The 27,673-nt window shown below is 37.9% G+C and overlaps 1 protein-coding gene across 1 annotated transcript; it reads left to right on the top strand.

Moving 5' to 3' along the window:
• The first annotated feature begins 93 nt into the window (after window positions 1-93).
• LOC127960100 (espin-like protein) lies at window positions 94-27,603 on the top strand. Its single transcript, XM_052559651.1, has 10 exons — window positions 94-973; window positions 9,033-9,223; window positions 13,321-13,507; window positions 13,593-13,775; window positions 13,879-14,010; window positions 22,215-22,355; window positions 24,117-24,261; window positions 24,502-24,647; window positions 25,460-25,624; window positions 25,750-27,603. The coding sequence occupies exons 1-10, from the start codon at window positions 680-682 to the stop codon at window positions 27,232-27,234; spliced, it is 3,069 nt and encodes a 1,022-aa protein (XP_052415611.1). The 5' UTR covers window positions 94-679; the 3' UTR covers window positions 27,235-27,603.
• The last annotated feature ends 70 nt before the right edge of the window (window positions 27,604-27,673 follow it).

Genomic DNA, 27,673 nt, shown 5'->3' with positions numbered 1-27,673 from the left:
GACCTGTTCATTTTAACTCGCCGGCTGCACTAGTTACATTGGGATGTGATGGAGCGTGCACGTGGAGAATGAGACCGATATATGTTACCAGTACAACAAAGCTACACCAGCCTTACTAAATGAGCTAAATGGACTCTCTTTAATATCTCAGTGCTGATCTGATCTCTCTTGATGCTGAATCATTAAAGTTCATATGCTCTGAGCAAACTGCTCCATTCTAATCCCTTGTTCTCCTTCCAGACACACTCTTGGCCATTCAGACAGAAATTAATATTTAACATGTGAAAATGAGGCTCACTGTAATCTCTAATCACATGCCACATGCATGCACACCAGTTTTAGTAGGTCTTTAGAGGCCAGTTCTCTCATTACTCGCGTGTCTGCTGCCAAAGAGGAGGGCAACCATGTGCTGTTGGGTAAACGGGCACAAAGGCAACGGCTGGGCCACGATGAGCACTGGTGCATTGTGACGTCTTTCATTACCTTTACAGCTCACCGGGCCAGACCTGCTCCTCTCCTCTGCTCACCTAACCCCGCCAGCTGGCAGACAGTTAGGTGTCAGCTTCCCCTGTGTGTGTGTGCGTGCATGTGTGCCTTGGGGGGGTAGGATGAATTGCTAGAGACAGCGTCCGGATCCAGTCAAAGGCAGCTTGCGCAGGTGCAGAAAGGCAGGGTTGACATGGTGCTCCAAAAGGCCATTGCCGCAGCCCGCGAGGGAGACCTGCAGAGCCTAAGAGAGCTAGCTGAAACTGGATGTCTTACCGATACCATTGTGGATGCTCAGGGGGCGGGACTGGTGCATCATGCTGCACGCTGTGGTCAGCTGGACTGCCTTTGCTTTCTGGTGACAGAAGCAGGGTTCAATGCTAACACAAAGGCCCTCAATGGAGCCACACCTGTCCATGATGCTGCAGCTACAGGTCACACCCGGGAACTAAAGTGGCTCGTACAGGTTGCAAGATGTAATGTACAGGTGAGTGGAGAGGTTATGGAGCTATGGGTCTTAGCTCAGTGGTGTGGACAGAGTTTGGATTGATCAAATGGGTGATTTACTTTCTTTCAAAGACCATAAAAGATGATATTAGAAAAGATGTTCATGCTGTGCCATGCAATTAAAGCGGATGGTGTCCAAGCACTGTCAAGCTCCAAAACCACCATAAAATTAGTCCAAGTGTGACTTATGTTCAGTGTAAGACTTCTGAAGCCATTTGATCGCTCTGTGTTAAGAAGAGACGAATAAAATGACCAAAGCCCCTATTTTTACTTGTGCCAATCTCTCTGTCTGCTTGTCTTGTTGGCGAAGGCTGTTTGCGCTAACTTTGCTCACCGCTGTCTGGTTGAGCAAGAGAAAGTTACTAAATAATCCAAGCTACAAGATAAACCACAAAAGAGGAAACCAACCCAAGGTAGCTAAGACAACAGCGTGGAGAGTAGGCATTTTGGATTTAGCTTTTGCCGTAACTGGCCCATATTCAAATGTATCCGTATTTTTTCTTATTTATTATTTTTCCGATCCCACTCTTATTTTCCCTTTTATGTAAAAAATAAAATAAAATGATCTTAATATTGTAATAAAATAAAAGTGTAAAAAAAGTATTTTGATCATTAGTATTTTAAAGTATTTTAATAATATGCAATTAAGACTATAATAAGTCTATTATAAAACTACATGTCTGCAATAGACTGAGGTGCAACTATTAATAAAAATAATGAGGTCTGCCAATATCCCCATTATGTATACCGTGCTTTGCAAACGTATTAATACCCTCTGATTTTTTTTTACACATTTGGTTATGTCGCAGCTGTAAATTAGCTTTTTGCCACATCAGTTTACACTTAATACACCATAATGACAAAGCAAAAAACAGATCTGTGATTTCTTTGCAAATTTATTAGAAAGGAAAAACTGAAATATTTACATTGCATATGTATTCACAAAATACAAAAAATCTTGATTTAGTTGAAACACCATTGCAGAGGTTATAGCCTCAGGTCTTTTGGGTAAGATCAGATGCAACAAGCTTCTTCCACATGGATTTGGGGAATGTCTGCCATGGGGACCGTCAGTGAACATTTTTAGTTAGACATTATTAGACATTTTAAGCGTTATCCAGAGATGTTCTACTGGGTTCAAATCTGAGCTCTGGCTGGGCCTCTCAATGTCATTTACAGAAGTGTGTATAAGCCACACTTGCATTTTTTTAGCTTTGTACTTATGATCACTGTCCTGTTCGAAGGTAACCTTCTGTCCAGTCTGAGTGCTTCAAACCATTAAGAATATCACTGTATTTTGCTGCATTGAGCTTTCTTTCTACTCTGACAAGTCCGGTAGTTGCTGAAAAACACCCCTACAACATGAAAGCTGCTGCCACCACAATGCTTTACTATTGGGGTGGTGTTGTGCAGGTAATTAGCAGTGCCTGGTTTCCTGCAAACACTTTGAATTGAGGTTTACCAGACTGTTTCTCACAGTCTGGGAGTCCTTTAGGTGCTTTTTATGGCGTCACTAAGAAAAGGATTGAGTCTGGCAATACCACCACAATGCCCAGATCATTGGAGTGTTTCTCTCATCTCCATATATGATCATGGAGCTCAACCAGAGTGACCATCTGCTTCTTGGTCACCAGTAGTCTAACCAAGGCCCTTCTCCCCTGATGTCTCAGTTTAGCAGGAGGCCCGCTCTATTAAGAGTCCTTGTTGTTCCAGACTTCTTTCAGGTTCCAGGGGGAAGTCATGGCCTACTGGTTAGAGAGTTTGACTCCTAACCCTAAGGTTGTGGGTTCAAGTCTCGGGCCTTTTAGCAAGGCACTGAACCCCCAACTGCTCCTCGGGTGCTGCAGCATAAATGGCTGCCCACTGCTCTGGGTGTGTGTTCACGGTGTGTGTGTTTACTGCTGTGTTTGTGCACGAATTCTGAGTATGGGTCACCATACTTCGCTGTATGTCAAGTCACGTCACTTCACTTCTGTTAAGGATTATAGAGTCTATGCTCACTTGTACCTTCAGTGCAGCAAAAATTGTTTTGTAGTCTTCTCCAGATCTGTCTCAACACAGTTCTGTCTGCAGGTTCTTCAAACATATGGCTTGTTTTTTGCTCTGATATGGATTTGTTAGTTGTTATAACTTATATAGGCAGGTGTGTGATTTCTCAAATTATGTCAAATCAAAGGACTTTGCCAAGTCCATTGCTAAAATGTAATTGCAACACTATTTATAAAACTGTAGTAGTAATATTGATTTTATTTTTACTTTTTAAATAAATTAATACCTTTGCTCAACAATAAATGCATTAATTTTCTAGTTTCCACAAAATATTGAGTAGCACAACGGTTTTCAACATTGATGATAATAAGAAATGTTTCTTTGACACCAAAACAACATATCAGATTGATTTTTGAAGGATCATGTGATACTGAAGACTGTAATGCTGTTGAAATTACAGGAATAAATTACATTTTAAAACATTAAAATAGAAAGCAGTTATTTTAAAACTGAATGTTGTTTCGAAAGATTACTGTTTTACTGTATTTGACCCAAATAAATTCAGCTATGGTGAGACACCTCAGACTTGCATACTATATTGAAAAACTTTGTACATGATGTAAACTGCCTTCCATAATATAATTTTAAATATCATAGCTAAGCAAAACCTGCTTCAAATATAGCACCTTACATAAGAAGTTCACCCGGTACAGGAATGGTGTGAACGCAGAATGGTGTGAATGGTGTGATTACATCACTTTCCCTTGCTCTGTTTACTCTTTGCTCGGTAGTATTGCATGACTGCTGTAATCATGACCAGATGGGTTAGAGGGGGCTCAATCTAACCGTTAACACTGTTTGTTTACCAGGGAAGTACAGGCCATACTGCTCCTCCAAGACCCCCCTGCACAGCACCTTCTCACACTAATGCAAACCGGCTCTTTTAACATCGACAACCTCTTGATCTAATTTATGGCCAGCTGTGCTGTATTAAAGTAGATGTTTTAAGTCCCTTGTTATCATGGACTAAAGTGATAACAATATTCTTGGGTGGTGGTCTTACTGGGTGTTCATCTGTGTTTTTTATGCCTGTGCTTGCCAAAGTGAGGTCGGAGTTGTATGTGGTTCAATTATTAATGAACATTTCCTTGGTCTGATTAAATAAAGATGGCTACACTAATTTGATCACATTGGTGGAGTAGAGGAGTGATGGCCCGTCGAGGAATGGGGTCTGTGTCAGCAGCAATAGATTTATTGTAGGATGGACAATACACACTGTTGCTATGATGGTGTTATGATGACATCATGAAATGAACTATCAAACTGTATGTTCTTTCAGCTTATGACTCAATGACAGCTCTTTACCAAACTTTTGGCTTACGATTTTAAGTGGCTGTATTCTAATTTATCACATAAAAAAATAAATTATAATAAACAATTTATCAGAATCAAAAGAGCTTTATTATCAAGTATGTTTACACACACAAGGAATTTGATTTGACTATAGAAGCTTCCAGTGCCCTAGAAAGTACAAACATAGTGCAGTACAGTAGGGACTGAATATAACATTAATAAAAAAAAAAGAAATTAAATAATGTATACAGAAATAGAAGTATAGGGAATAAATATGTTATAAGTGTGCAGATATGTTATTTACAAAGTGTGCAGTTTACAAGTGTACACATTTTGGATCCGGTGTATAAATATGTCAGTTGTGATGGACGATGTATAATTCTGAAAGTTTAATTGTTCAGGCTGAATATAGCCTACGGGAAAAAACTGTTCTTGTACCTGGCTGTTCTGGCAGTCAGTGAACTTTAGCGCCAACCAGAAGGCAAAAGTTTGTAGAGAGAGTGGGCTGGGTGTGAGGGGTCCAAGTTGATTTTCTTAGCCCTTTTCCTCACTCTGGGGATGTAAAGATCTTGGAAACTGGGCAGAGGGGCACCGATAATCCTCTCAGTCCTGATTGTCCTTTGTAGTAGGTCTGTCTGATTTGGTAGCTGAACCAAACCAGACAGTTATGGATGAAAACAGGAAAGACTTAATTATAGCAGTGTAGAACTATTTCAGCAGCTCCTGTGGCAGGTGAAATTTCCTCAGCTGGCGAAGGAAGTACATCCTCAGCTGGGCCTTTTTAGCAAATTGTTTTTGTCTATATGAATGTTCCACTTCAGGTGGTGCCCAGGAATCTGAATGCCTCTTCTGCAGCCACAGTGCTGTCCATTATGGTGAGTGAGGGGAGAGCAGGGGGGTTCCTCCTGAAGTCCAAGATCATCTCCACAGTTTTGAGCATGTTAAGCTCCAGGTTGTTAAGATTGCGCCAGACTGCAATCTCTTTAACCTCCTATCTGTAAGCAGACTCATCTCCATCCTTGATGAGGGCGATGACTATAGTGTTGTCCGCAAACTTCAGATATTGCAGATATTTGTGTAGAGGGAGAAGAGCATTGGGGAGAGAACACAACCCTGAGGGACGCCAGTGCTGATCGTGAAAGTCTTGGATTTGCCCAGCCTCACTAGCTACTGCCTGTCTGTTAGGAAGCTGGTGATCGACTGACAGATGGAAGTGGGTACAGAGAGCTGTGTGAGTTTGTCTGAAAGAAGGTCAGGCATGATGGTACTGAAGGCCATACTGAAGTCCATAAATAGGATCCTTGCCTAATTCCCAGGTCTGTCGAGGTGTTGAAGAATGTAATACAGTCCCATGTTGACTGCATCATCCACAGATCTGTTTCCTCTGTAGGCAAAATGAAGAGGATTCAGCAAGGGTCCTGTGATGTCCTTCAGGTAGGCCAGGGCCAGTCGCTCAAATGACTTCATGACCACAGACATGAGAGCGACAGGTTTGTAATCATTAAGTCTAGCAAATTACAGCTTTTTTTGGGATCGGAATGAAGGTGTAGCATTTGAAGCATTACATTTACATTTAAAGGGGGGGTGAAATGCTATCTCATGCATACTGAGTTTTTTACACTGTTAAAGAGTTGGATTCCCATGCTAAACATGGACAAAGTTTCAAAAATTAAGTTGTACATTTGAAGGAGTATTTTTGTTCCCAAAATACTCCTTCCGGTTCGTCACAAGTTTCGGAAAGTTTTTTTCGAGTATGGCTCTGTGTGACGTTAGATGGAGCGGAATTTCCTTATATGGGTCCTGAGGGCACGTCTGCCGGAAGAGCGCGCACTCCCGTATAGCGAGGCTGAGCAGCAGCACAGACATTTCACTGATCAGAGCGATTCACTTATCAGAGCGAGAGCGTCGCGAAAAGTCACAAAAGAAGTGTGTTTTTGGTTGCCAGGGCAAGACAACCCTGCACAGATTACCAAAGAAACAGCATTAAGGGACCAGTGGATGGAGTTTATTTTTACAGAGCATCAACGGAGTTGTGCAAGTGTTTTTGTTGGTTCTCTGCATTTCGAAGATGCTTGTTCACAAGGCCCAGTTTGACGACGGATTTGCGTATCGTTTATTTCTTAAGGATGATGCAATCCCAAGGAAAAAGGGTCACGATCGTGTGTTGGAACCGCAGGCGGTGAGTAAAACTGCTTCAAATATCTCTGCCTCCTTGTTAGTGCGTCCCCTCCCATGCCGGAGACCCAGGTTCGAGTCCCGCTCAGAGCAAGTCGTTGCTGCTGCTGCTCTCGTTCAGTTTCAGCCTCTGGATCTGATTCTGGATCATAAATAAACGGCTGAATCTGACTGTAAGCCATGGTTTGTTTTGGATGATGGTTTTTCCCTCACGGTAATGTCACAGCTTCCACATGCTCTCAACGCAAAAGCCTATTCGCGCTCGTGATTCTTTAGCTCCGCCCACACGTCACGCCTCCAGTCGGTCGTGTTTTTCCGGCAAAAATCGGTACAGACTATCTTTCTCTTATGAATATAATAAAACTAAAGACTTTTTGGAGTTATGAAGGATGCAGTACTACTCTATAGGTACTCAAGATTAACAGGATATTGAGTGAAAACGAGCATTTCACCCCCCCTTTAATCATTTAGCAGACACTTTTATCCAAAGCGACTTACAAATGAGAACATTAGAAGCAATCAGACCAACGAGAGAACAACAACAGTATACAAGTGCCATGACAAGTCTCAGTTAGTCTAGCACAGAACACATACAACAGGGAGCAACAGGGAACTTCACAAAGTTCCAGTGATCTGTATGAAGATGGGGGGCCAGTTGGTCAGCACAGACTTTTAAACAGGCAGGTGAAACACTATCTGTGCCTGAAGCTTTTTAAAGCCTGTCTTATCTTTCCGCGAGTCCACTAGGGTCCACTATGATAGGTGTGACATAAAAATGTCACCGGAGAGTAGGCTATGCGTGGAGGCTCTGAACGGACAAGTACACGTGGTCAGTAGGCTTCAAAAGCACCATTGCACATGTGCAGACTGTGTAAAGAGCCCGTAGCTATTCGAACCTGTTCAATCCGTCGATAAAACAATATAAAGACGGCCAGATGTGCAGTAATTCTGGGCAACTGTTTGTTTGCATGTTTGTTGAGGAGCAGTCCATCAGCATATACTTTCGGAAGTATAAATACAAGTAGTCGGTGTCCTAGCTGTCCGTGTACGCGTGTTGATTGTTCATGCGGAAAGTATAACAAAGGCTTTAGATATCTGCTTCCTGGAGACCCTGTTCACGTCCTTTACACAGACCAGCACAGGTTGAATGGTGGAGGAGGGGAGTTGCAGGGGTGGTGGGTGAATGTGTGAAGTGCAAATCAGAGTGGATGGGGGGTGGTAGACTGGCCTTTTCAAATCAAGAGTAAAACACATTCCGATCACCAGCCAGTTGTTGATTCTCCACAGACTGCTGGGGTGGTGTCTTGTACAAGGTGATGTTATTGAGACCAGTTCATACTGATGCCGGATCGCTGTTTTTAACAGTTTTCTCAGCTTTTCGGAGTCGTTTTTTAGCCACTCTGATCTCATTTGTTAGTCTGTTCCTGGCCTGGTTATACAAGATTTTATCCACAGTTCTGTAAGCATCCTCTGTGGTGTGACGAAGCTGTTTGAGTTTCCCAGTAAACCACGGTTAATCATTATTAAATTATAAGAATGTACAGGTGGGGATGCACATATCCTCACAGAAAATGATATATGAAGCTACAGTCTCTGTGAGCACGTCCAGATCAGTGGCTGCAGATTCAAAAACACTCAATACCTCACTGATTATACTCTTTTCTTTAGTTTCCTCACTACTTAGTCAAACTCTATTTGATATGCTTGGGTCAATATTTAATGATATACAAATACAAATTAACTTGGGGGCTAAAAAAATCTAGTTTAAAACACTTTTTTCCCCTTTTTTTAATTCCATTTGTGAGAAAAAAAAAATGTATATTTAATTATGGTTAATGTAACCATCAAGTAAAAGTAATAATATATTCTACTTGCATTTTAAATCAGTTTAAAAAATTGTTAAAATATATTTGTCTAAGAAAAACATATTTTTAACAATACTATGAATTATATATACAGAAATATAATGTTAATGACCTTAGTGCAGGGGCCCATTCTGTAAGATTATTTACTGGTTGCCTTTTCATGAACTTAATTATTTTTTTCTTCATTATGCTATCAATTTGACATTTTTACATCATGTTGGCTAACTAAATAAATACATAAAAGTAATTCTAACTTTTTACCTCACAATCTGGACTTTTTTTTAATTGTCAGAATTGGGTAATAAAATTCACAATTACCTTTTAATTTATTTAGCCAACATAATGTAAAAAAAAAAAAAAAAAAATTATAGCATAATGAAAAAAAGCCTTATTTAAATTATTGAAAATAATGTATTTTTTTAAGTGGTAGGAACAAAAAAAAAAAAACAGTTACAAAATATGTAAACTCAGAATTCTGAGGGAAAAAAGTCTGAATTGTATATTATACATTATATAATTTATAATATAATTTGAAAGAAAAATGAGAATGAGTATTCATGTATATGGTAATATTAAGTTATTTGTGTACAAAGAAAAAAAATAATGAAATAAAGAATTGTTGTTTATGTCTGTACTTATTTGTTTTCATGTATTCAGGATCAGGATTCTGGGGGGGCCTCTCCGCTCCACCTCGCTGCACGGTTCGGCCGGGTGGAAGCTGTCCACTGGCTGCTGTCTCATGCGAATGGAGCAGAAGTGGAAACAAACTGCGGTGCTCTTCCTGCCCACTATGCTGCAGCAAAGGGTGACCTCACCTGTTTGAAGCTGCTGATTGGTCAAGCTCCAGGGTACAGCGTTATGAGCACAGACACGTAGTAATGACAGAGATGAATCTCATGTGGTAGAGGTGGATGAAAAGGAGCATGTGACAAACTGTTTTGGGTCACTAGTCTTGTAGGTCACACATCTCAAGTTTTTTATTTAAAAAAAAATGAGTGTGTTTTAAAAACAGATCCAATGACTTTGTGTAAGTCAAGGTTGTTATAGTTAAATCAAACTAAAAGCATACAATTTGAGTAAAATTTTTGTTACTTAAAATAAAATAAACATAATTTCAGTTAATGCAACTATTTACTTTAGCTTGATTTACTTCAGTAAATTAAAAAAAAAAAACTTTAATAAAAAAATAAAGACATTAATTAAAATAATAATATATTTTACACAACAAAACTGCTAAAACTTTAAAATTAAAATGTAAAATATAATTAAGACTAATTCAAATATTCATAAAAAGTATGTACAAACATCTCAATGGTACAAAAATAATACTGACTTTTTATCTAACATTTAACTAAAGTAAATTGACATTTTGGTACGTAATGATGATATGATGTCTATTCATTTATTGACATGATTGAGCAATCAAAGTTTCAGAGCTTAGCCCTTTGAACCGATTTCCTTCTGAAATTAATGCAGTTGGAATAGTATATAGCTCAATAATATTTCTTACAGCATCTGACTTCTTATATGTAATTATAATCATATTATTTATTATTGTATAAAATTAAAATTACAACCCCAATTCCAGAGAAGTTGGGACATTTTGTAAAATGCAATAAAATCAAGAATCTGTGATTTGTTATTCTCTTTTGACGTTTATTTAATTAAAGTAAAAAGAAATGATTATTTCCAAAGTTTTCACTGACCAACGTAAATGTATTTTGTAAATATGAACAAATTTTGATTTTGATGGCTGCAACACACTCCAAAAATCTGGGACAGAGGCACGTTTAACACTGTGTCACATCAACCTTCCTTTTAATTACAATGTAAAAAAAAATTAGGAATTGATGATACTAAATGTTAAAAGTAATGCAAGCAAAATGTTTGTCCAATCTCGCTTAATACTTGACTTCAGATGCTCAGCAGTCTGTGATCGTCATGTCTGATTTTACTTTTCATGATGATCCATACATTTTCATGGAGTCAGGAGTCAGATCAGATTCTTCTTCAATGCCATTTGAGGGCTCAAATGTCAAGCACATTCAAGTTTCCTGCCTTGCCCTACATGAACTGGGATTTTTCTGGTTTCCCTGAATCTTTTCACAATATTATGTGTGGTACTTGGTGAAAGAACTACATATTTTGCAATATTGCATTGCAAAATGTGATTTTTGATTTGTTTGACACTTTTCTCATGATCCAGCTGTGCTTGCAAAGACTGAGCTGCTCCTCATGTTTTATACCCAGACATGATACCTTGACCTATTATCAATTCACCTGCTTCCTAGGAACTGTTTCAAAACAGTTTTACATGGATATTCTATAACCTTTTCACTCTTATTTTGCCTCTGTCCCAACTTTTTTGGAATGTGTTAGTTAATATCTGTTAATATTTACAAAATACATTTAAGTTGGTCGGTGAAAACTTTGGAAATATTTTCTTTCTATTTTTGGCAATTAAATAAAAGTTCAAAAGAATTAACAAATTTTACAAAACATCCAAATTTCTCTGGAATTGGGGTTGTATATGTATCATAATTATTCCATATAATATAAAGTTTATTATTATTATTATTATTATTATTATTATTATTATTATTATTACATTTTTATTTATGTTATAATTAATTGGAGACTAAATTATCCTTTAAGATTTTTTTGTGAAGGTTATAATTTGTTATTTCCTCTTGTACTGACCACAAGACATTTAAAAGAGAAATGAAATGAAAAAACAAAAAACCCTGGCAAAGCAGCCTAATCATGTTATTTATCCATGACCTTAGAAATGTCAGTAACACATGCTCTGCTTTGGTGGTGTAACGGGAAGTGAACATGTGACATAAAAGTGTGGCACATACCAGAATCTACTCTCAGACCTACTCACCAGAAAGAGACCCCACATAATGCGCCCCTGACACCAAAGCAAATGTGTTTCCTCATTTTGCTAGATGCAGGTTTGAAGGCAATAGCTGCTCTAAGAACAGAAATGGGTATTCAGAATTTTTTATTAAAACGTACATTTCCTGAGTTTGCTCAGTTACTAGCACAGCTTTTTCATGTAACAAAAAGGGATGGTGGAAGAGGAATTGAACGGATCTAATGAATCCCATCATCCTCCTAATTCACTTCAGACCCCAAAGTTGATTACCAGTTTTGTAAGTCTTTGTGTAAATCTATGAATCTTGCATCCTGTTTCTCTCAAGCATGTACAGATTCATATTGCATCTGTAGCATGACTACATCTTGAAACTGATACACAGGGTCATGCTCTGGATGAAATAGAAGCGTGTTTGTGTATTGGATAAGTTAAACTTAACTTAGGGGAATGCATATATTAACTTCAGGGGTTAGAAAATCCCACGTGAGTGTCAGAGAGCTGGTGTATAATGGATGCACCCTGTCTGTCACATGTCTCAACATACTGGAAGTTGAACCATCAGAACTGCTTCTCACTGTTACTGAACCTAAAGTCCTGAACCATTAACACCTCAAGAGATCACCACTGGGTTCCACAACCACTGTGACTGAAAAAGGGCTTTTGGTATAACAGACTTACTGATTTAAGATTAAAATGAGGTTTGTAGTTGATAAGTTACCAAAAAAGTAATACAACTGCCAGGGTGTTAAAACAGTTAAACTGTTAAAATGATCAGTAGTTTTATGAAGACCTTAGGTTTTCTGCAGTTTTGGTGAAGTTTAAGAGATTGTTCCTCCACTAAAATCCAGGACTATCACGATCAGCACTGGCGTCCCTCAGGGTTGTGTTCTCTCCCCAATGCTCTTCTCCCTCTACACGAATATCTGCAATATCTGAAGTTTGCGGAAAACACTACAGTCATTGCCCTCGTCAAGGACGGAGATGAGTCTGCTTACAGAGAGAAGGTTAAAGAGATTGCAGTCTGGCTCCCCGCCTTTCAGCCTGCGCTAAGGTTGTAAAAGTGCATGCTTCGATGGTTCAACTAGGTGTTTGCTTTTTGAATCACTGCAGAGTCAGGAGGGAGCTTAAATGTTAAATTTTGTTTAAACAGCTGCTTTCAAAATCATTAATTAGCATAAATTTAGTAAACACCATATACGAGTTTTGCATTTAAAAATCTCTGATTCTTGATTTACTGAACACTGATTTATAATGTTACAAATAGGGCTGCAAACACTTTAGTATATGGACCAATTCTCACTACTAACTAGTTGCTTATTAGCATGCCTATTATTTACATATATTGGCTGTTTATTATTACTTATAAAGTATTTATTCTACATGACCATATTCTACATCCCTAATTCTACCCGATAACCTAACTTGACAACTACTTTTCATAAACTTAACTACCCTATTATCCTTAACTAACTATTAATAAGCAGCACATTAGGAGTTTATTGAGGCAATACTTCACAATATTGCTGCTTTTAATGTATTTTTAATCAAATACAAAAACGAAACTTTTGAATGGGAGTGAAAAATCTCAAACAAACTGCTATTCTTAAAAACCCAGTGAAACTAAAAACTATAGGGAGCCTATAACGAATTCCCCTTTCTGAGCTGGCAACAAATTGATATCATAACTGAACAGCTCCATACGATCCCATGTACTTTAAATTGGCCTCCAGTGATTAATATCCAGACAGTAATTAGTTTAACAGTGGTGGACGTTGACACAATCATTGGCTCTATTTATCCTTAGCTAAAATAGTTGATTTACCAGACCTTACATATTGTCATGCCTTTAGCACATGTTTGAATCCTTTAGTGCAAGTGAGTGATTCTCATGTTGTTGGCCACACAGGCCAAGATGACCAGTTCAGTGAAGGGGGAATGTGTGTCTTCCATAGAAAAGGACATGGAAACACCAATAGCGGAAGAGGGATTTTACTCAAAGATATACATTTTTCATAAGCCTTTAAAAACTCACTTGAATAAACATCCTAACTGATGTTTTCTCAGGTGTGTTAATCGACAGACAAATATGGGCGCCACGCCGCTGTATCTGGCCTGCCAGGAGGGACATCTACATGTTGTGGAGTATCTGGTCAAAGACTGTGGAGCTGACGTACATCTAAGAGCCCAAGATGGTATGACGCCACTGCATGCTGCGGCTCACATGGGCCACCAAGCATTGGTGGTATGGCTGGTGGGTTATACATTTACTTCTACAAATATATGCTTCAAAGTCATGAGCTCTACTACAGGTACAATACTTGTTTGGACTACTTCAGGTGTCCTACACAGACGTCAGCCTGTCTAGTCAAGATAATGAAGGGGCGACTGCTTTACACTTTGCAGCCAGTGGGGGGCATCATGGCATCCTGGAGAGGTTGTTACAGATGGGATCAAAGGTCAAAAAGGATTACTGGGGTGGCACTCCTCTACATGATGCAGCAGAGAATGGGGAGATAGAGGTGGGTTTAAATTAGGATGTGAGTCTATTGTGTGGCGCCTAAAATGATAAATGTTTTTAATTATGCTTTTAAGTCATAATAATCATCTAAAAAATATTCCCAGTGCTGTCGAATCCTCCTGGGTCACCAGATCAACCCAAAGGAAAGAGATGTAGATGGGTTCACGGCTGCTGATCTGGCTGAATACAACGGCCACTTCGAGTGTGCCAGATACCTTCGCTCTGTGGAGAGAAATGTAAGGTTCATTTCTTATGCTGGCAAAAAAGATATCACAACAGTGTGTTGATCAGTTAAGTTAGAGATCACCGTTTCAGTCAATCTTGATTGTGAAAATACTGAAAGTAGTGACATGACATAAATGAATTATGCTATATGTTTTGCCACAATTGACCCAAAAATGCTTTTTGAACTGAAGGTCAGAAATAATGTTTATTGAAACTATTCAGATCGACTTAAAAGATAATTCATGATCAAATGCAGGATGGTTAACCCTCTGATGTATTCATTATTAAATAACAAAAGAAGATATTTACTTTTATTTATCCTAATATTATTATTATTATTTTTTACATTAAAATAAGAATGTAGTCATTAAAAAATAGTTTGTTTATTTATTTATTTATATGAATTTTATTTATTCTGTTAATTAAATAAAATTTTGATGAAGTTATTTTGTTTAATGTTTTTTTTGTAATGTATTTTAGATGAGTTAGAGATCTGCCACCGTGTGAATTAAGTCAGTGAAAATTTTTTAAATAATCAAAAATAAATGTAAACCTTTTAACCCACAGCATTATCATTTTATTCTAAATGTAAATATAAAAAAATTATACAAATATAACACTGCAGATCAAAGTAGATTAATTTTCATTTAGTAAATTATATAAAAAAATACATTAATAATTGCATAATAAAATATATGTTGTTTTTGACCATTTCGTGATACATATTAAATTATACTGTTATGTTTTTATAAATAAAAACATGGACAGACATGCATAAAAATGAGAAAGGGTCAAAGGTTGTCAAACATGGTTTGGATGTAAAATCATACCATGAATGTTTAAAAATGGTCTGTTGTTGACATCATGCATCAGAGGGTTAAAGACCTTGCAGTGAAGTGTCACATAGATAAGCTCTCGTCCAAATACATTTCTTCCCTCAAAAAGTCAGTTCTGTTAGTTGTCCTGTATCCAGATCTTCCACGATTGATTTGTTTTGACTGACATGTCTGAGCGTCTATGAAAATCAGGCCAGTAACTTTCAAGGTGTCACATAGCGCCTACTTTCTAAGAAGCTTTTGTGTGCAGTAGACCTCAATGGCTTCTCAGCCTTCTTGTTTCACATGGTAAATAAGATGCTGCTCAATTTAAGTCATAAATCTTTCAAGGGTGAACATGGTAGTGCTGTCAGGGCGGGCACAACAACTGAACCACATTGGAAGAGGAATTAATTCCACATTTAGAGCACAATATTGATGGGTCGCCTACGGGGGATACTGCTGTTGTAGTGATTTACTGTATCTCACAACTGTGCATTCTTTCTTTTCTTTTTTGAAGATGTCCATCTGCATTAATAGGCGGTAGAGATAGCAGCTGTTTTTGCTGTTCCCATTCAATTTTTTGGTCTTGGATTTCTTCCAACATACCTTGCTTAGCTGATAAAACACGTTTAACAAGCTAATACTGACTGTGTGAGCTAAAATCCATATGAACAAATTGTAGAGGAGCTGAATATTAATTTCTGTTAAATAAACAAGTAAGGTACAGGCCATAAATTTATGTTATACAAACCTCAGTGGATTCTTTTGGTTACTCAGCTGTTGAATTGTAAGCACACTGACAAACTTATGACAATACAAGCTGATTTCCATGGTTGAACCTGCAAATACTTTTTCATTGTGTCAGATCATTTTAAAAGGTTTTTCCACTTTTCCAAGTTGGGCTGGAACCATAAAGCAAACTCTAGATTATGAAGCTGAAATGTTAAAACAAATAAAGCCAGATCTAGGGCTTAAAACCGCATTTTTGCTATGTCAACAGGTTAAAAACCAGTTGAAGCCAATTAAGAATTCATTAAAGTTTCATTAAATTTGAAGTACCATATCTGAGATTTCACAGAATTAATTACGTGGTCTCCAGTCACCCTGGTCACACTTTTCCATAGATCTAATGCAGTAATATAAGCTCCCTATCAACATAGGCATGAATAAATCAGCTATTCATTGCTCCTATATCAATGTGAGAGACTCAGGGTGCTGCTAGATGTCAAAAATTAAGCCGACCTGCCCCAACAATAGAGATCTAATTAGTGAAGGGAGGCTGTTGAAGCATCAGATGCAGCTGGCTCTCTACGTGCTGGGGGTGTATCAGTTACCTTCTCACCAGCAGCCTAGCTCAGGTAGAGGGCCGGGGGCTGAGCTGGTTATGGGATCCACAGGGTTTGGTTTCAGGGTTTTTACCATTCTAATGCTTGGAAACAGATACTTGATCTATCAAATTGGCTGGAGAACAGGATGTTTGTTGGCTTCAAACATGCATCTGATTGTTTATCTTTTTTTCCTTTAACCCTAATTCCATTGTAACGCATCTGATCAAGCAGTACTGCCTTGGATAAATACGTTATAAGACATTGTTTTTGCTGATTTCCCCAGTAAAATCTAGACTTATGTACAGTCTTACTTGATAAACACTGCCTCTGAAAAGCTTGGGGTCAGTAAGGTGCTAACATTCAAAGAATACAAGAAAAATATTTAGCAGTCTCAATAAAAATGTTAAGCAGCGACTGTTTTCAGCACTGATAATAAGCACCAAATCAGCATGTTAGAATGATTTCTGGAGAATTATGTGACTCTGGCTGCTGAAAATTCAGCTTTACCATCACAAGAACAGAAAACAGTTATTTTGTATTATAGTTTTTACTGTATTTTTTTATCAAATATATGCAGAAATGGTTTGTATAAGATACCTTCTTTAAAATCATACCAACCCCAAATTTTCAAATAATAGTGTATAGAACTTTAAAATAAAAAAATAAAAACTAGGCAAAGATAGAGTCAAAATGCCAGGAAGGTACAACTGATGTCATATTAAAATAAAATATATGTATATATAAAATCTCAAAAAAAAAAAAAAAAAAATCTTAAGAAAATCTTAGTATATCAAATAATTTGACCTTTTTTTTTTTTGACAAGGCAAGGTTGGTTCAGGTTGTAAAATGTCATATGATGTACCTCCTGAACAACACAAAATGATATTTATGAATGAATTTCTTGGCTTTTACAATGAAAAGTATATTTAATACAATTTTTTGTGTACATGTGCATCACAAAAGAACTTGTTACTACACTTTTCCTATTTTTTTTTTTTATCATGGACACTCTGCTATATTTCATTGACCCAAAATTGTTTCCCAGGCCTCCCACTGGAAAGACTCTGTATGGTCCATATCATCATTATTTCAGGAATAAAGCATTTTAGTTTTCCTCCTGGTCCGCTTATAATATTGCAAGTTGTAGTGTACTTCACAAGGTTTTATTCCACCTCAGAGTGCTCGGGACAGGCCATCTCATTTCCTAACGGTGCCTGTAATGGATTGTTTGGGCGTTTGGCCAGAGAGTTGCGTGCTAGGTATTTCCTCATGTTTTGGTTTCATCCCAAAGAGGTCACCCTCCCTGAGCACGGCCCTCTGCTCAAAGTGTGAGTGCCTTCTCCCTGAGACAGCTGCAATCAAATAAACAGATCAAGGGTTTATTTTACAACACGCATATATGCTTTCCTCCCATCATATTCAGGCAGGGAATTAAGAGGCCAGCTGTATTAAATGCGACTCTTTTGGCTTCCCAGAGAAGGTTTATTTCAGTACAGCAACAACAAAACCTGCACTCAGATTGGGAAATGTTCTTAGTGTGATGTACAGTGAAGCTCCGTGGTTTGTTTATTGCAGGTACTTTCAAGCATTAAAAAAATGCTTGGAGTGTTTGGTCCAGCATGGGGCCTTTGTAGAACTGCCAGTGCTAATCGGCCACTAGGGGGTGGTAAGGAAGCTTTTTTTACGAGTTTACCCCCTGAGAGGAATCTTTCAACATGTTTCTCATCAAATGTTCAGTCATATCTCAAGAATGCTCTGATTGCTTTGACCTTTAGTGGTCCGCTACACATGGAACAGTGTTTACCATGTAATCGAGAATGTACAATGGCACACCAAACAAATGTTTACTAAGTGCTTTTTGTGCACCTGCAGATGCAGGGTTTGCTGTAAGCAATCTTTGTTTCATGAGTTCCTTTTTTTTTCATTTTCTAAGGCAGTTGTCTTGAAGTCATTTTGCTTTTTGACTGTACACAGATCAATGAAGTGAAGCAAATGAAATGCATGCAAACATTGCTGTTTCTGAATTGTTGTGCTTTTATATGCTCTGAATTTGATTTAAACATACTTCTCAGCTATAATGAACGTGTACAGCATGAACACATTCTAAAAAAAAAAAAAATAGTATATCCTAAATTGTTTTTTTGTTTTGTTTTTTTGTAACTAGTGGTCCTTGACTTATGACCTAAAAACTTTATTTGGTAGCCTACCTGTTACAGTTAAACTGTTAAAACTGTTAAATGAGGAGTTTAGATTTAAATCTGATGCTTTCTCAGCTCATCTGGCCTTATGGGATAGACACATGTCAACTGGTTCCACACTTCAGAATCACAACAGATGCAGCGGGTTATCTGGGTGTTGTTCACCTACTCTATCATGAGTACACTTATTTGACTTGCCTCTAGAGAAGTATGCATATTCAGATGTATGGCATGTCCATGAATTTGACTAGCTTTTACCAACTGAAAAGTGATTTGGCACCACATTTGCACAGATTTCATTTTGAGTCAGAGCCTTTAATGTCAACAACAAAATCAGAACCCGACACATTATTTATTTCTACTGAAAACCATTGTTTTACTTTAAGCATTTATACATTGTATTTCACAAGAGTGTTTGTCTATTTTAATTTCATCATTAAGATTTACAGAAAGTACCTAGGCCAATGACAAATAACAGTGTCCATGTTAAATAAAATAAGAAATATATATACATTTTAAATCTAGTTTAAAACACGTGGCAGAAATCTTTGTAATGTGGTCTCATTTGGACAATTTTTAATGTATTATTAATTCATTTAGAAATTGTTAAATACCAATTACAACTTATACTAACCTTGCCTTAACCCTTTAACTGCCGCTCGACCAAATGGTTGAGCACATTTTGAGTCACTATATTTTATTGAGAGGAGTACCTAACTTAATTCAAGCTGATTGAGCCATCTCTACCATCTGGTAGAGGTATGTTAAGCCAAAAAAAATCAACAGCATTTGTCACAACACTTCTTCTTTGATGGATGTCAGAGAGAAAGAAATCACTCCTGCCATGTAAACTGTTTTTGGTGAAATTTTGCAAGGTAAGCATATTTTTTTGACATATTACACTGTAAGAGCCCTAACTTTACAAAATTATTTTACTTGGTGCCATGAAAAAACTTTAGTATGTTTTCAATAATTTTTCAAAAACGTGCTCAACCAAATGGTTGATTTGTCACTTTATGGTAAACGTAGAAAAGCTAAGCTAATGTTTTAAAAATTATGGGACGTGTTGGAAAAAAAATACATTGAGTGTGGTAACTAATGACATAAGGAGATAAGAAATGCAAACAAAAAATGTTTTTTTCTTGGTGGGGCAGTTAAAGGGTTAAATGCTCAGATTATCTGACTTATTGACCTTCACACTCGAGGGTCTGCAGGCGTCCTCTGTTTGATGCTGGAAAGAGATACAATTAACTGACCTAACTGAATTGTCATCTATTTTTCCAGGGCATACATTATTAAACTAATAATGGGAAGGTTCTATTCATGCAGTGCCACATCTTTCAGGCTAAGCCTTGAGAAAGTTTTTTCTTCTTCTATTGTTGATGTGCGTAATTTCACGTCCCCAGTCTAATGTGGTTTCAGAGATCGAAAAGCAACAACAACAACAAATGAATGAACGAGATACGGTGTCTCTGTCCGCTTCTTCTGATTTGACAGTGTCCTGCTCTCTATCACACTGCTCGCTTGTTCGCATGTGCTGATTGGTTTGTTCATTAGTGACATTGCCGGCTACCCAATCCACTGTGTAAATTATTAAGTGCATTCTCCCATCAGAGTTTATTGTTTATTGCCTGTTGGGCAATGGCCAATTGTTGGGATGGTGTGGATGGAGTCAACACATCTCTGGGTTTGGTGTTCACATCGTGTGTCACTATCTAGTGACACAGATTGATCAGGTGCTGCCTGTGTGGATATCAACTATAATTAAGAGGACAGTAGTTTGTAAGTACTTATAGTGCTTTTAATACATATTGTGTTTGTAGAACTAATGTATTGTTGGTATCTTTTTTTTTTTGTAGTGTGATTATTGAAGGTTAGTCTATCTGTAATATATAACAGTATCTATATTGTGCCTTTGAATGTTCACAGTTAAGGGCTTCTAAACTAACAAATTAAAAAGTATTATTTATTTTTTATATCCAATTGGTTTAATACATTAAAATTCTATTTCCTGTACGAAACTTTATGATACTTTGTCTAAATAGTTTAAAAAGAAAACAGTAAAAATGTACCTCAAACATTTAAATGCTACAACTGAATTGAAGTATCACAAACTATCACAGTATATGAAACATTTATATAAGTGGATGTTAAATGATGGCAAAGGGAAATGAGGATGCACAATCAAAATCCAGTATATACTAGTATTATGGTTACTTAAACAAGTATTTGGTATTGTAGCTTTTCTTCTTTTTCTGTTTAAGCTGCAAAACACAAGAGCTTAATATGGTAGAAGTTGACCTGAGCTTACTTGCATAATTCAGTTACTATTTATAATATATAATCTATCCATTTTTTAATGTAAAACAGCTAACATAGAAAGAAAGCCATCTTAAGCTCATTCATCATCCTTTCTTTATTTTAACATAAACTTTCCATCACAGATGATTTGCTGCTGTAGACACTTTGGACCATTTTCACTCAGTTCTCTACATGTGAAAACTGTCAAACATGTTCATCATGTGTTTAAACCGAAGGTGTAAAAGTGATTTAACATAGAACGCATTGCTTATGTGTCAACACAAGTGTGTGGTCTTGAATTCCTCCACAAAGCAGAGAGATGAGGAGGTTTTAACCTTAACCAAACCTTACACAAACAGTGCAAGACCTTCCTATTTCTACCATTCCTGGTTCTTTTTTTCTCCCCCAAATAATTTGATTGAATGTACACTACTAAAACAAAACATTGAGAAATATCCCACAGCCTCTGTCTGTTTCAGCTCTTCGGTGTTGTTCTGCTAACTTCATTATGATTCTGGATTTTAAGATGAAAGTCTGGTATATTTGAGTGATTTTATCTGTGAGTTTTTTTTCCCTCTAAGTAACTGGTGAAAAAGAAAGACTCTGAAATTGCTATGCACCAGGTTTCCACCAAATTACCATAAAGGACTTGTGGATTTGATGCTTCTGCTGTAGTCTCACTCTCTCCATCAGTGTTTGTGTGGCCCATGAGGTAGCGGAGAGGATGGGAAGACCATGTTAATCCAGCATCCACCGCCTAACCCACAGAAGAGGATAGCTGATGAAAACCAAATGTGCCATGGTGTTCACTGGCTTTGAATAAACCTTCACACAGAGACAGATGCATCCTGATCGTGAGTGAGGAGCTGAACTGCTGCTCAGAGGTCACGAAGGAAAGAGATTCCACTTCGCTAATGTAGTTTTGTCCCAGATTCCCACATATCCCTCCCAAATTGTATCTATTTATGAATTGCACAACTTCTGAGAAATGTATTCCTGCCTTCACCCAAGCCGTGTCACAGCGCATTTCGTGCTGTTTGGACATCAAAGTGCCGTGCAAGAGGAAATTGGGAGGACCACCTCACAGAGACAGAGCAAAATAGCATGCTGCGGCGTATCAGTGTTCCCTTTGATGCTCCGTGCGTGTGTGTATTTTACAGAGAGCCCTTTGAGAGCCACATTTGATATTCATTCTGCATGGAGTCCATTAGGATATTACAGTTTCATCAGCGGTGAACTAAATGTTTCCATATACTCTACATTTTCCCTCTGGTAAAGTGGGATCTAGATGTTGGGCTCAGGTACAACTATTTTGCCCCCCAGCTAGGGCCTCTCTTACTGTAATGCTCACATATCACTGTTCGGACCACAACACTGCACAAAAGAAAGACCACAAATAGCTGTGTTTCATGTATATGATTGTGATGTTCTGCTGTGTAGTGGATCAAATTGCAATAATTGGCCTGTTATTCCATTGCCTTACAGGTCTGTGTAAAATAATGTGCTTTGATGGCGCACTACCTGAATCAGTAAATATATTATATGATAATGAAAGCTCTTTGTATTGCAGCTCTGTCCAGCTGCCCAACCTCTGGAGGAAAACTGTCCTATAGAGGAAGAGCTCAGAGAGAAACCGGCTGTGTCTCGGCAACCCAGCTCCGATTATTACAGACAGATCACTAATACACACAAAGCCATGGACAGTCTTAAGGTGAGTTTTATACGTTTTTGAAAAATAATACTGTATGAATGACAAAGCATATACCATTACATCTGTTTCACAACTGACCATTTGCAAAGACCCGCCCCCCTTCATTACAGTCACTGTCTGACAAGCCATGCATCATGTGAAGCAAAGAGAAAAAACTGATAACATGCCGACAGAGAAAACAGAGCAGATCACTTTTGGTATGAAACAAATTCTCAGCTTAGAAATTTGCTCAATTTTAAAGAAATTAAACACCACATATACCATTTTGTGGCTCTCTAATTTGTTGTGATAGATGCCTGTAGTGCCTTAGTTCAAGTAGAACACGAAGCGATCATCTGCCTTTTTACTAGTTAATAGCTTGAAATAAACACGAATGAACATCAGAAGGTCTTGTTTCAACCGTGGAACCATTTTTCAAGTTCAAGTCCACCGACGTTAATCTACTCTCCTGTCTGGTTTGTTTGTCAGACAGAAATGGCAGATTCTGCATTATTATTGGTCAGATGGCCTTTCAATCAAACTCCCTGCAAATGGTCAATTTAGTGACCTGTTTCTCTGCTTAATTCCTACATAGGTAGCTGTCTTCTAAGGCAGCATCCTAACTGTTTAGCACTTCATAGAAATTATTTGGAACGTTATATGTGGAAACAGCTGCATGCACCACACCTCTACTAGTTTAAATAGTTTATTGTTAGCATGTTGCTAAGCTAACTATGCAGCACTCTAAAAGTAAAAACACATTATTGATACATTTTGGTATTGAATGTTTTTTTTTTTTAGCTTTATACTGTAATTATTACATTTATCTAATTTTGTCCACTGTTTTCTTCAACTGAGCATGCATGTAAATACTTACTAAAGCTTAAAGTATAATTTAACAGGTGTTTACACATATGCTAATGTATGTGTATAGGGTATGTAATAAATAAAATAAGAGACTTTTTGACAGACTTTTCTAACTGCTCACTGTATGCTTAGCTCGAACATGCATTTGAATTTGAATTTTTTTGCACCAATTAGTTTCTCCACTATAGGCAGCAACACTGTTCTGGCCTGTTGTTTCACAGTTTAAAAACAAACAAATGAAGCAAAACAACAACAAACTTCAGGAGACCGCAACAAGATGGCCACATTGACAAGCCCTTGCGTGAGGGGGTTATAGTTCACCTCAAATTTTAATTTTAAGAAGATAAGAAGATATTTTGAAGAATGCTGGTAATCAAACAGTTGCTGGTCCCCATTGACTTCCATAATTGGGAAAGGAATGCTATGGAAGTCATTGGAGAGCAACAGCTGTTTGAGTTTCAGGATTCATCAAAATATCTTCTTTTATATTCAATATAAGAAAGAAACTTTTTTTGAGTTGTTTAGAACGATATGAGGATGAGTAAATGATGAAATAATTTTTGAGGTGAACTATTCCTTTACGAGATACCTGTAGCTCTAGTTGATATGAGTAAAAAAAAAAAAAAAAAGGAGACGAAAAGGATGAAACTTTCTAGCTGAGTATGTGCCGAGTGCCTGTTTAAGTACACTCACATGAAGTATACTTTGAATGGCTACATGTCCAGATTTGCTTGCAATCACATCAACACTGAAGTATACTTTGGGATTTAGATTGTGGCTCAAATTATGCTTTAAAATGTTCCCTTCATGGAGACTTTGGAATAAAAGAAAAGTGTGCTTTAAGGGATTATAACTGGCTGTAGTAAGAGTCCATTGTGAAATGTCTGACTTTGCATTTAATTTCAATCCTACCAGCATCCTGAGACCGAAGATTCCCCTCAAGCCTGTTACCCCCCTTCAACACATTCACCTTCTCCTCCCACTTCCACCACTACCCCCTCGCCTCCATCTTCTACCTCACATGGGAACGTTTTCCAGAATGTCCACATGGCCACTTCGGGTGAGAAAGCCCTAAGGGGCTTTTTAATACCTCTATAGCTGTTGTAAGTGTATGTTCAGCAATCCTGACAGAATTTTGTGGGCACTGCTGTCACCATTGACTCATCCTTCCTTAATTTCACTTGATGACTTAATTCCAGTTCAGTGAGTAATGGTAATCAGCCTATGTGAATATGATCAGAACATAATTGGAAACAGATGAGAGTAACAAATGATGTTCTTGTTCTGATTGTCATTGCAGTGGTGAAGAACCTTAGTTCCAGTACGCCTCTGAGTAAGCCAGTACCAGAGAAAGGAAAACTGTTTATGGGAGAAATGAAACTGGGAGATGTAAAATCCATTGCCAGCCTTAAGAAATCTGGACTGACAGCAGATTTGACCATTTCAGTTAAGAAATTTAACATCCACATACTCTCATGATCATTGAATCTAAGATGGTCTTCATCACACTAGTAGAATACAGTTGTCATTCCTTTATTAGAATGTGATAAAGAGTTACATGACAACTACATTCCACAACCAAACTGATTCCCTTGAATCTTCAAGACTTGCCTTTGTGTGAGAACAGAAATGTACTGGATAACTAGTTGTTGTGTGACCACATCAAACTTAACCTCATTGCACTGGACACAATTATCTATTTATTGTTTTACATTTTTGAGATCCATTAACTCATGGAGATCCAGTTGTTGTTTTCAACCAGAGGAGTTCAGCTTAGTGATAAATCCACCATACACTTTACATTTCCAGTGTCATGGATTTCACCGTCTTAAATATTTACTACATTCACTGTCGTAATGGTTGCAGCCATTATTCACTATCACTAGCACAAAAATGTACAGCACACACATTTACAGTAAAATCCATGGTCCTTTTTATTAGATTAAAATTTTAGATAAAAAATGTTCTTTATTGATATGAAAACAAAAGTTGTTTTAGTAAATATGGTTGCCAGTCCATAAACACTAACCATGCGAATGGTTACTGACTTAAACTTTTAAGAAATGTACTTAAGCACTTTAGCATATATGCAGAAGAAAACTGCATCAAAAAAAAAGAAGAAAAAAACTTTTAGGAACTTAGAATGTTAATTAAGTACTTGATTTGATATTAGTCAAGCATGATAGTTTTGTTTTTGTTTTTCATGCACCATTTGAACTACAGGACTTGCCAATTCATGCTTGATTGTTCTCTTTTAGAATAAAATGGTGGTGTTACCGACAGAGGAGGCTAATTTGTCTGATATTGATTACCTGGTACCCATGCATGATGAGAAGGGCAGACCTATAGCAGAATGGAAGAGGCAAGTGATGGTACGACAGCTACAGGCCAGCTTATTTGATCAAGAAACCCAGAGGTTAAAGGTGGGCTGCAAATATTGCAATAAATGTCTTCAATTTAATACATAGATAACAAATCTAAGATGATGTTCTGACTTCATCTTTCTCCAAGTTTGGCTTTTAACTGTAGATTTTATATAATTTAACAGGAGTGTGGTACTAGATATACAAAGATGGACAGTTGGAGGTACTCCCAGGCTCACAATGCCATCCTGGGTCCATTTGGAGAGCTTCTAACAGAGGATGACCTCATTTATCTAGAGAAGCAAATTGAGAGTGTGTCGATGCAAAAGAACTGCGAGGGTTACGAAATGGAGCTTGCTCGTCTGGCTGAAGAACTTCGAAACATTCTTCCGGCACCCATCGTCAACATCACGGTCAACACACAGTACAAGAACTCTACACAGACTCCCTTACCCATTTGGTGCAACCGTATTTCAGGCATTGTGAAGAGTATGTCATTGCTTATGACCAACCTAACAGACCAGCCCTACTGCAAAATGCCAAACACAGAGCTTGTGAATGTCTTCTCCCAGCCATCAGAGAGGAAAGCTGTCAACAGAGGCAGGAGGGAGAAGATAGAGAATGAGATTCAACAGTTTGGTGTCTCTGTAAGGAACTTAAAGTCCAACTTTGAGAATCAGAACGATTCCTCACAAAATGATTCAGGGATGGCAGAATCATTGGGTGAACAAGAGCAAGAACCAGTAAGAAATGGTTCAGATGAGGTCTCTCAAATACAAGAACAAAGACGAGAGGTTGACCAGATTGGTGATTCACCTATTGACTGTGTCATCAGTGATGCCATGGAAAGTACAACCCTGCGCAAGGAACGTATCGTGGTCTTGTTCCTGGGTCACTGGAAGAAGTCGGCTTATACGGTGACTGTGAGAAATGCTCAGAGAAAGCAAAGCGTTGATTCTCTGGATATATCTAAGAAGCCGAAGTATGAACATAAAGCTAGTTTGGATATCTCTCCAAAGAACGCCATGGAAAATGGCAAATTGGGGCACTTCTTCAAGCAGAGAAGTGCCATCAATAAGATGATTGGGAACTGGAGAAGCATGATCTCATTTGTCCCGTCACGGCAAATCCGAAGACTCAACCGGCAGCAGGCAGTTTACTCACCTGAGCAGTTCCTGCCCCGTGTGGATGGATCGCCCGTTGACTACGACACACTGACACTCGACCTCTTCATGCTTGGCTACTTTCACATCCTTGAGCTAGATTTGCCAGCAGATGAGAGGAAAATAAGACACTTGCTGTGCTTTGAAGTGTTCGACCATGTGGGCCGTTTCACCTGGGAGACTGTGCGTGATTTTCACAAAGCTGTAATTCAGGACATTGAGGCGGGGAACCGGGAATGGAAGGATGGATTTGAGGACATTAAAGTGAGGTTCTTCGGAGATGGATCAGGCCAACCAGAGCTAGAACACGTAGAACAGACAACGACGGTAGAAACGAGGCCTGTGCCTAAAGTCATTATACAGACACCTACCCCAGATGAGAGCGATGTCCTGAAAAATAATGCTGATATTAGTAGTCTGACTAATGAGGAGATTTGCAAATATATTGACCGTAGTTTTGCTTTCTGGAAAGAAAAGGAGGCTGAGATATTTGATTTTGAGGAATGACAATAAGCCTTTGGGGGGTAGGGGGTGTACATAGAGATTCCTTATTATCTTTAAATATATGTATTTTTTGCATTTGTTGTAGAACATGTACCAATATTTATACAGTTGTGACATGTTTTTCTCCAATTTTCTAAGAGTGCAAGGTAGAAGACTGCCATAAACTGTAAAACGTGTTGGCCTTTTTGTCAGAATTATCAGTATGTGATGTAAAATGATTTAAATGCCCTTTTCTGTTAATTTTTTGTTACTTCTTGAGAATCAGATATTAAGAGACTTAATTTGCACCAATACTGGAGGCTGCTTACTCTAATGATTAAATAAATGATCATCTGACTGATTACTCCTATACAGAAAGTTTTGTGTGTCTCTTTAAGAGCAGGTGGGAGCTTAACAGTAGTATTTAGATTCTGAGTATAGCCCCCCCCAGAATGACTGGCCT

Source organism: Carassius gibelio, chromosome B6, assembly GCF_023724105.1.
Source record: "Carassius gibelio isolate Cgi1373 ecotype wild population from Czech Republic chromosome B6, carGib1.2-hapl.c, whole genome shotgun sequence".
In the NCBI taxonomy this organism is placed as follows: domain Eukaryota; kingdom Metazoa; phylum Chordata; class Actinopteri; order Cypriniformes; family Cyprinidae; genus Carassius; species Carassius gibelio.
The sequence above is the reverse complement of the archived record's forward strand: the minus strand, read 5'-3'. Positions and strand labels throughout refer to the sequence as shown.

Coding starts and splice junctions, on each gene's coding strand:
- LOC127960100 (XM_052559651.1), top strand. CDS start 680: ATGGTGCTCCAAAAGGCCATTGCCGCAGCCCGCGAGGGAGACCTGCAG. Junction 13,776..13,878: donor CAGAGAATGGGGAGATAGAG/GTGGGTTTAAAT, acceptor AAATATTCCCAG/TGCTGTCGAATCCTCCTGGG. Junction 22,356..24,116: donor AAGCCATGGACAGTCTTAAG/GTGAGTTTTATA, acceptor CAATCCTACCAG/CATCCTGAGACCGAAGATTC.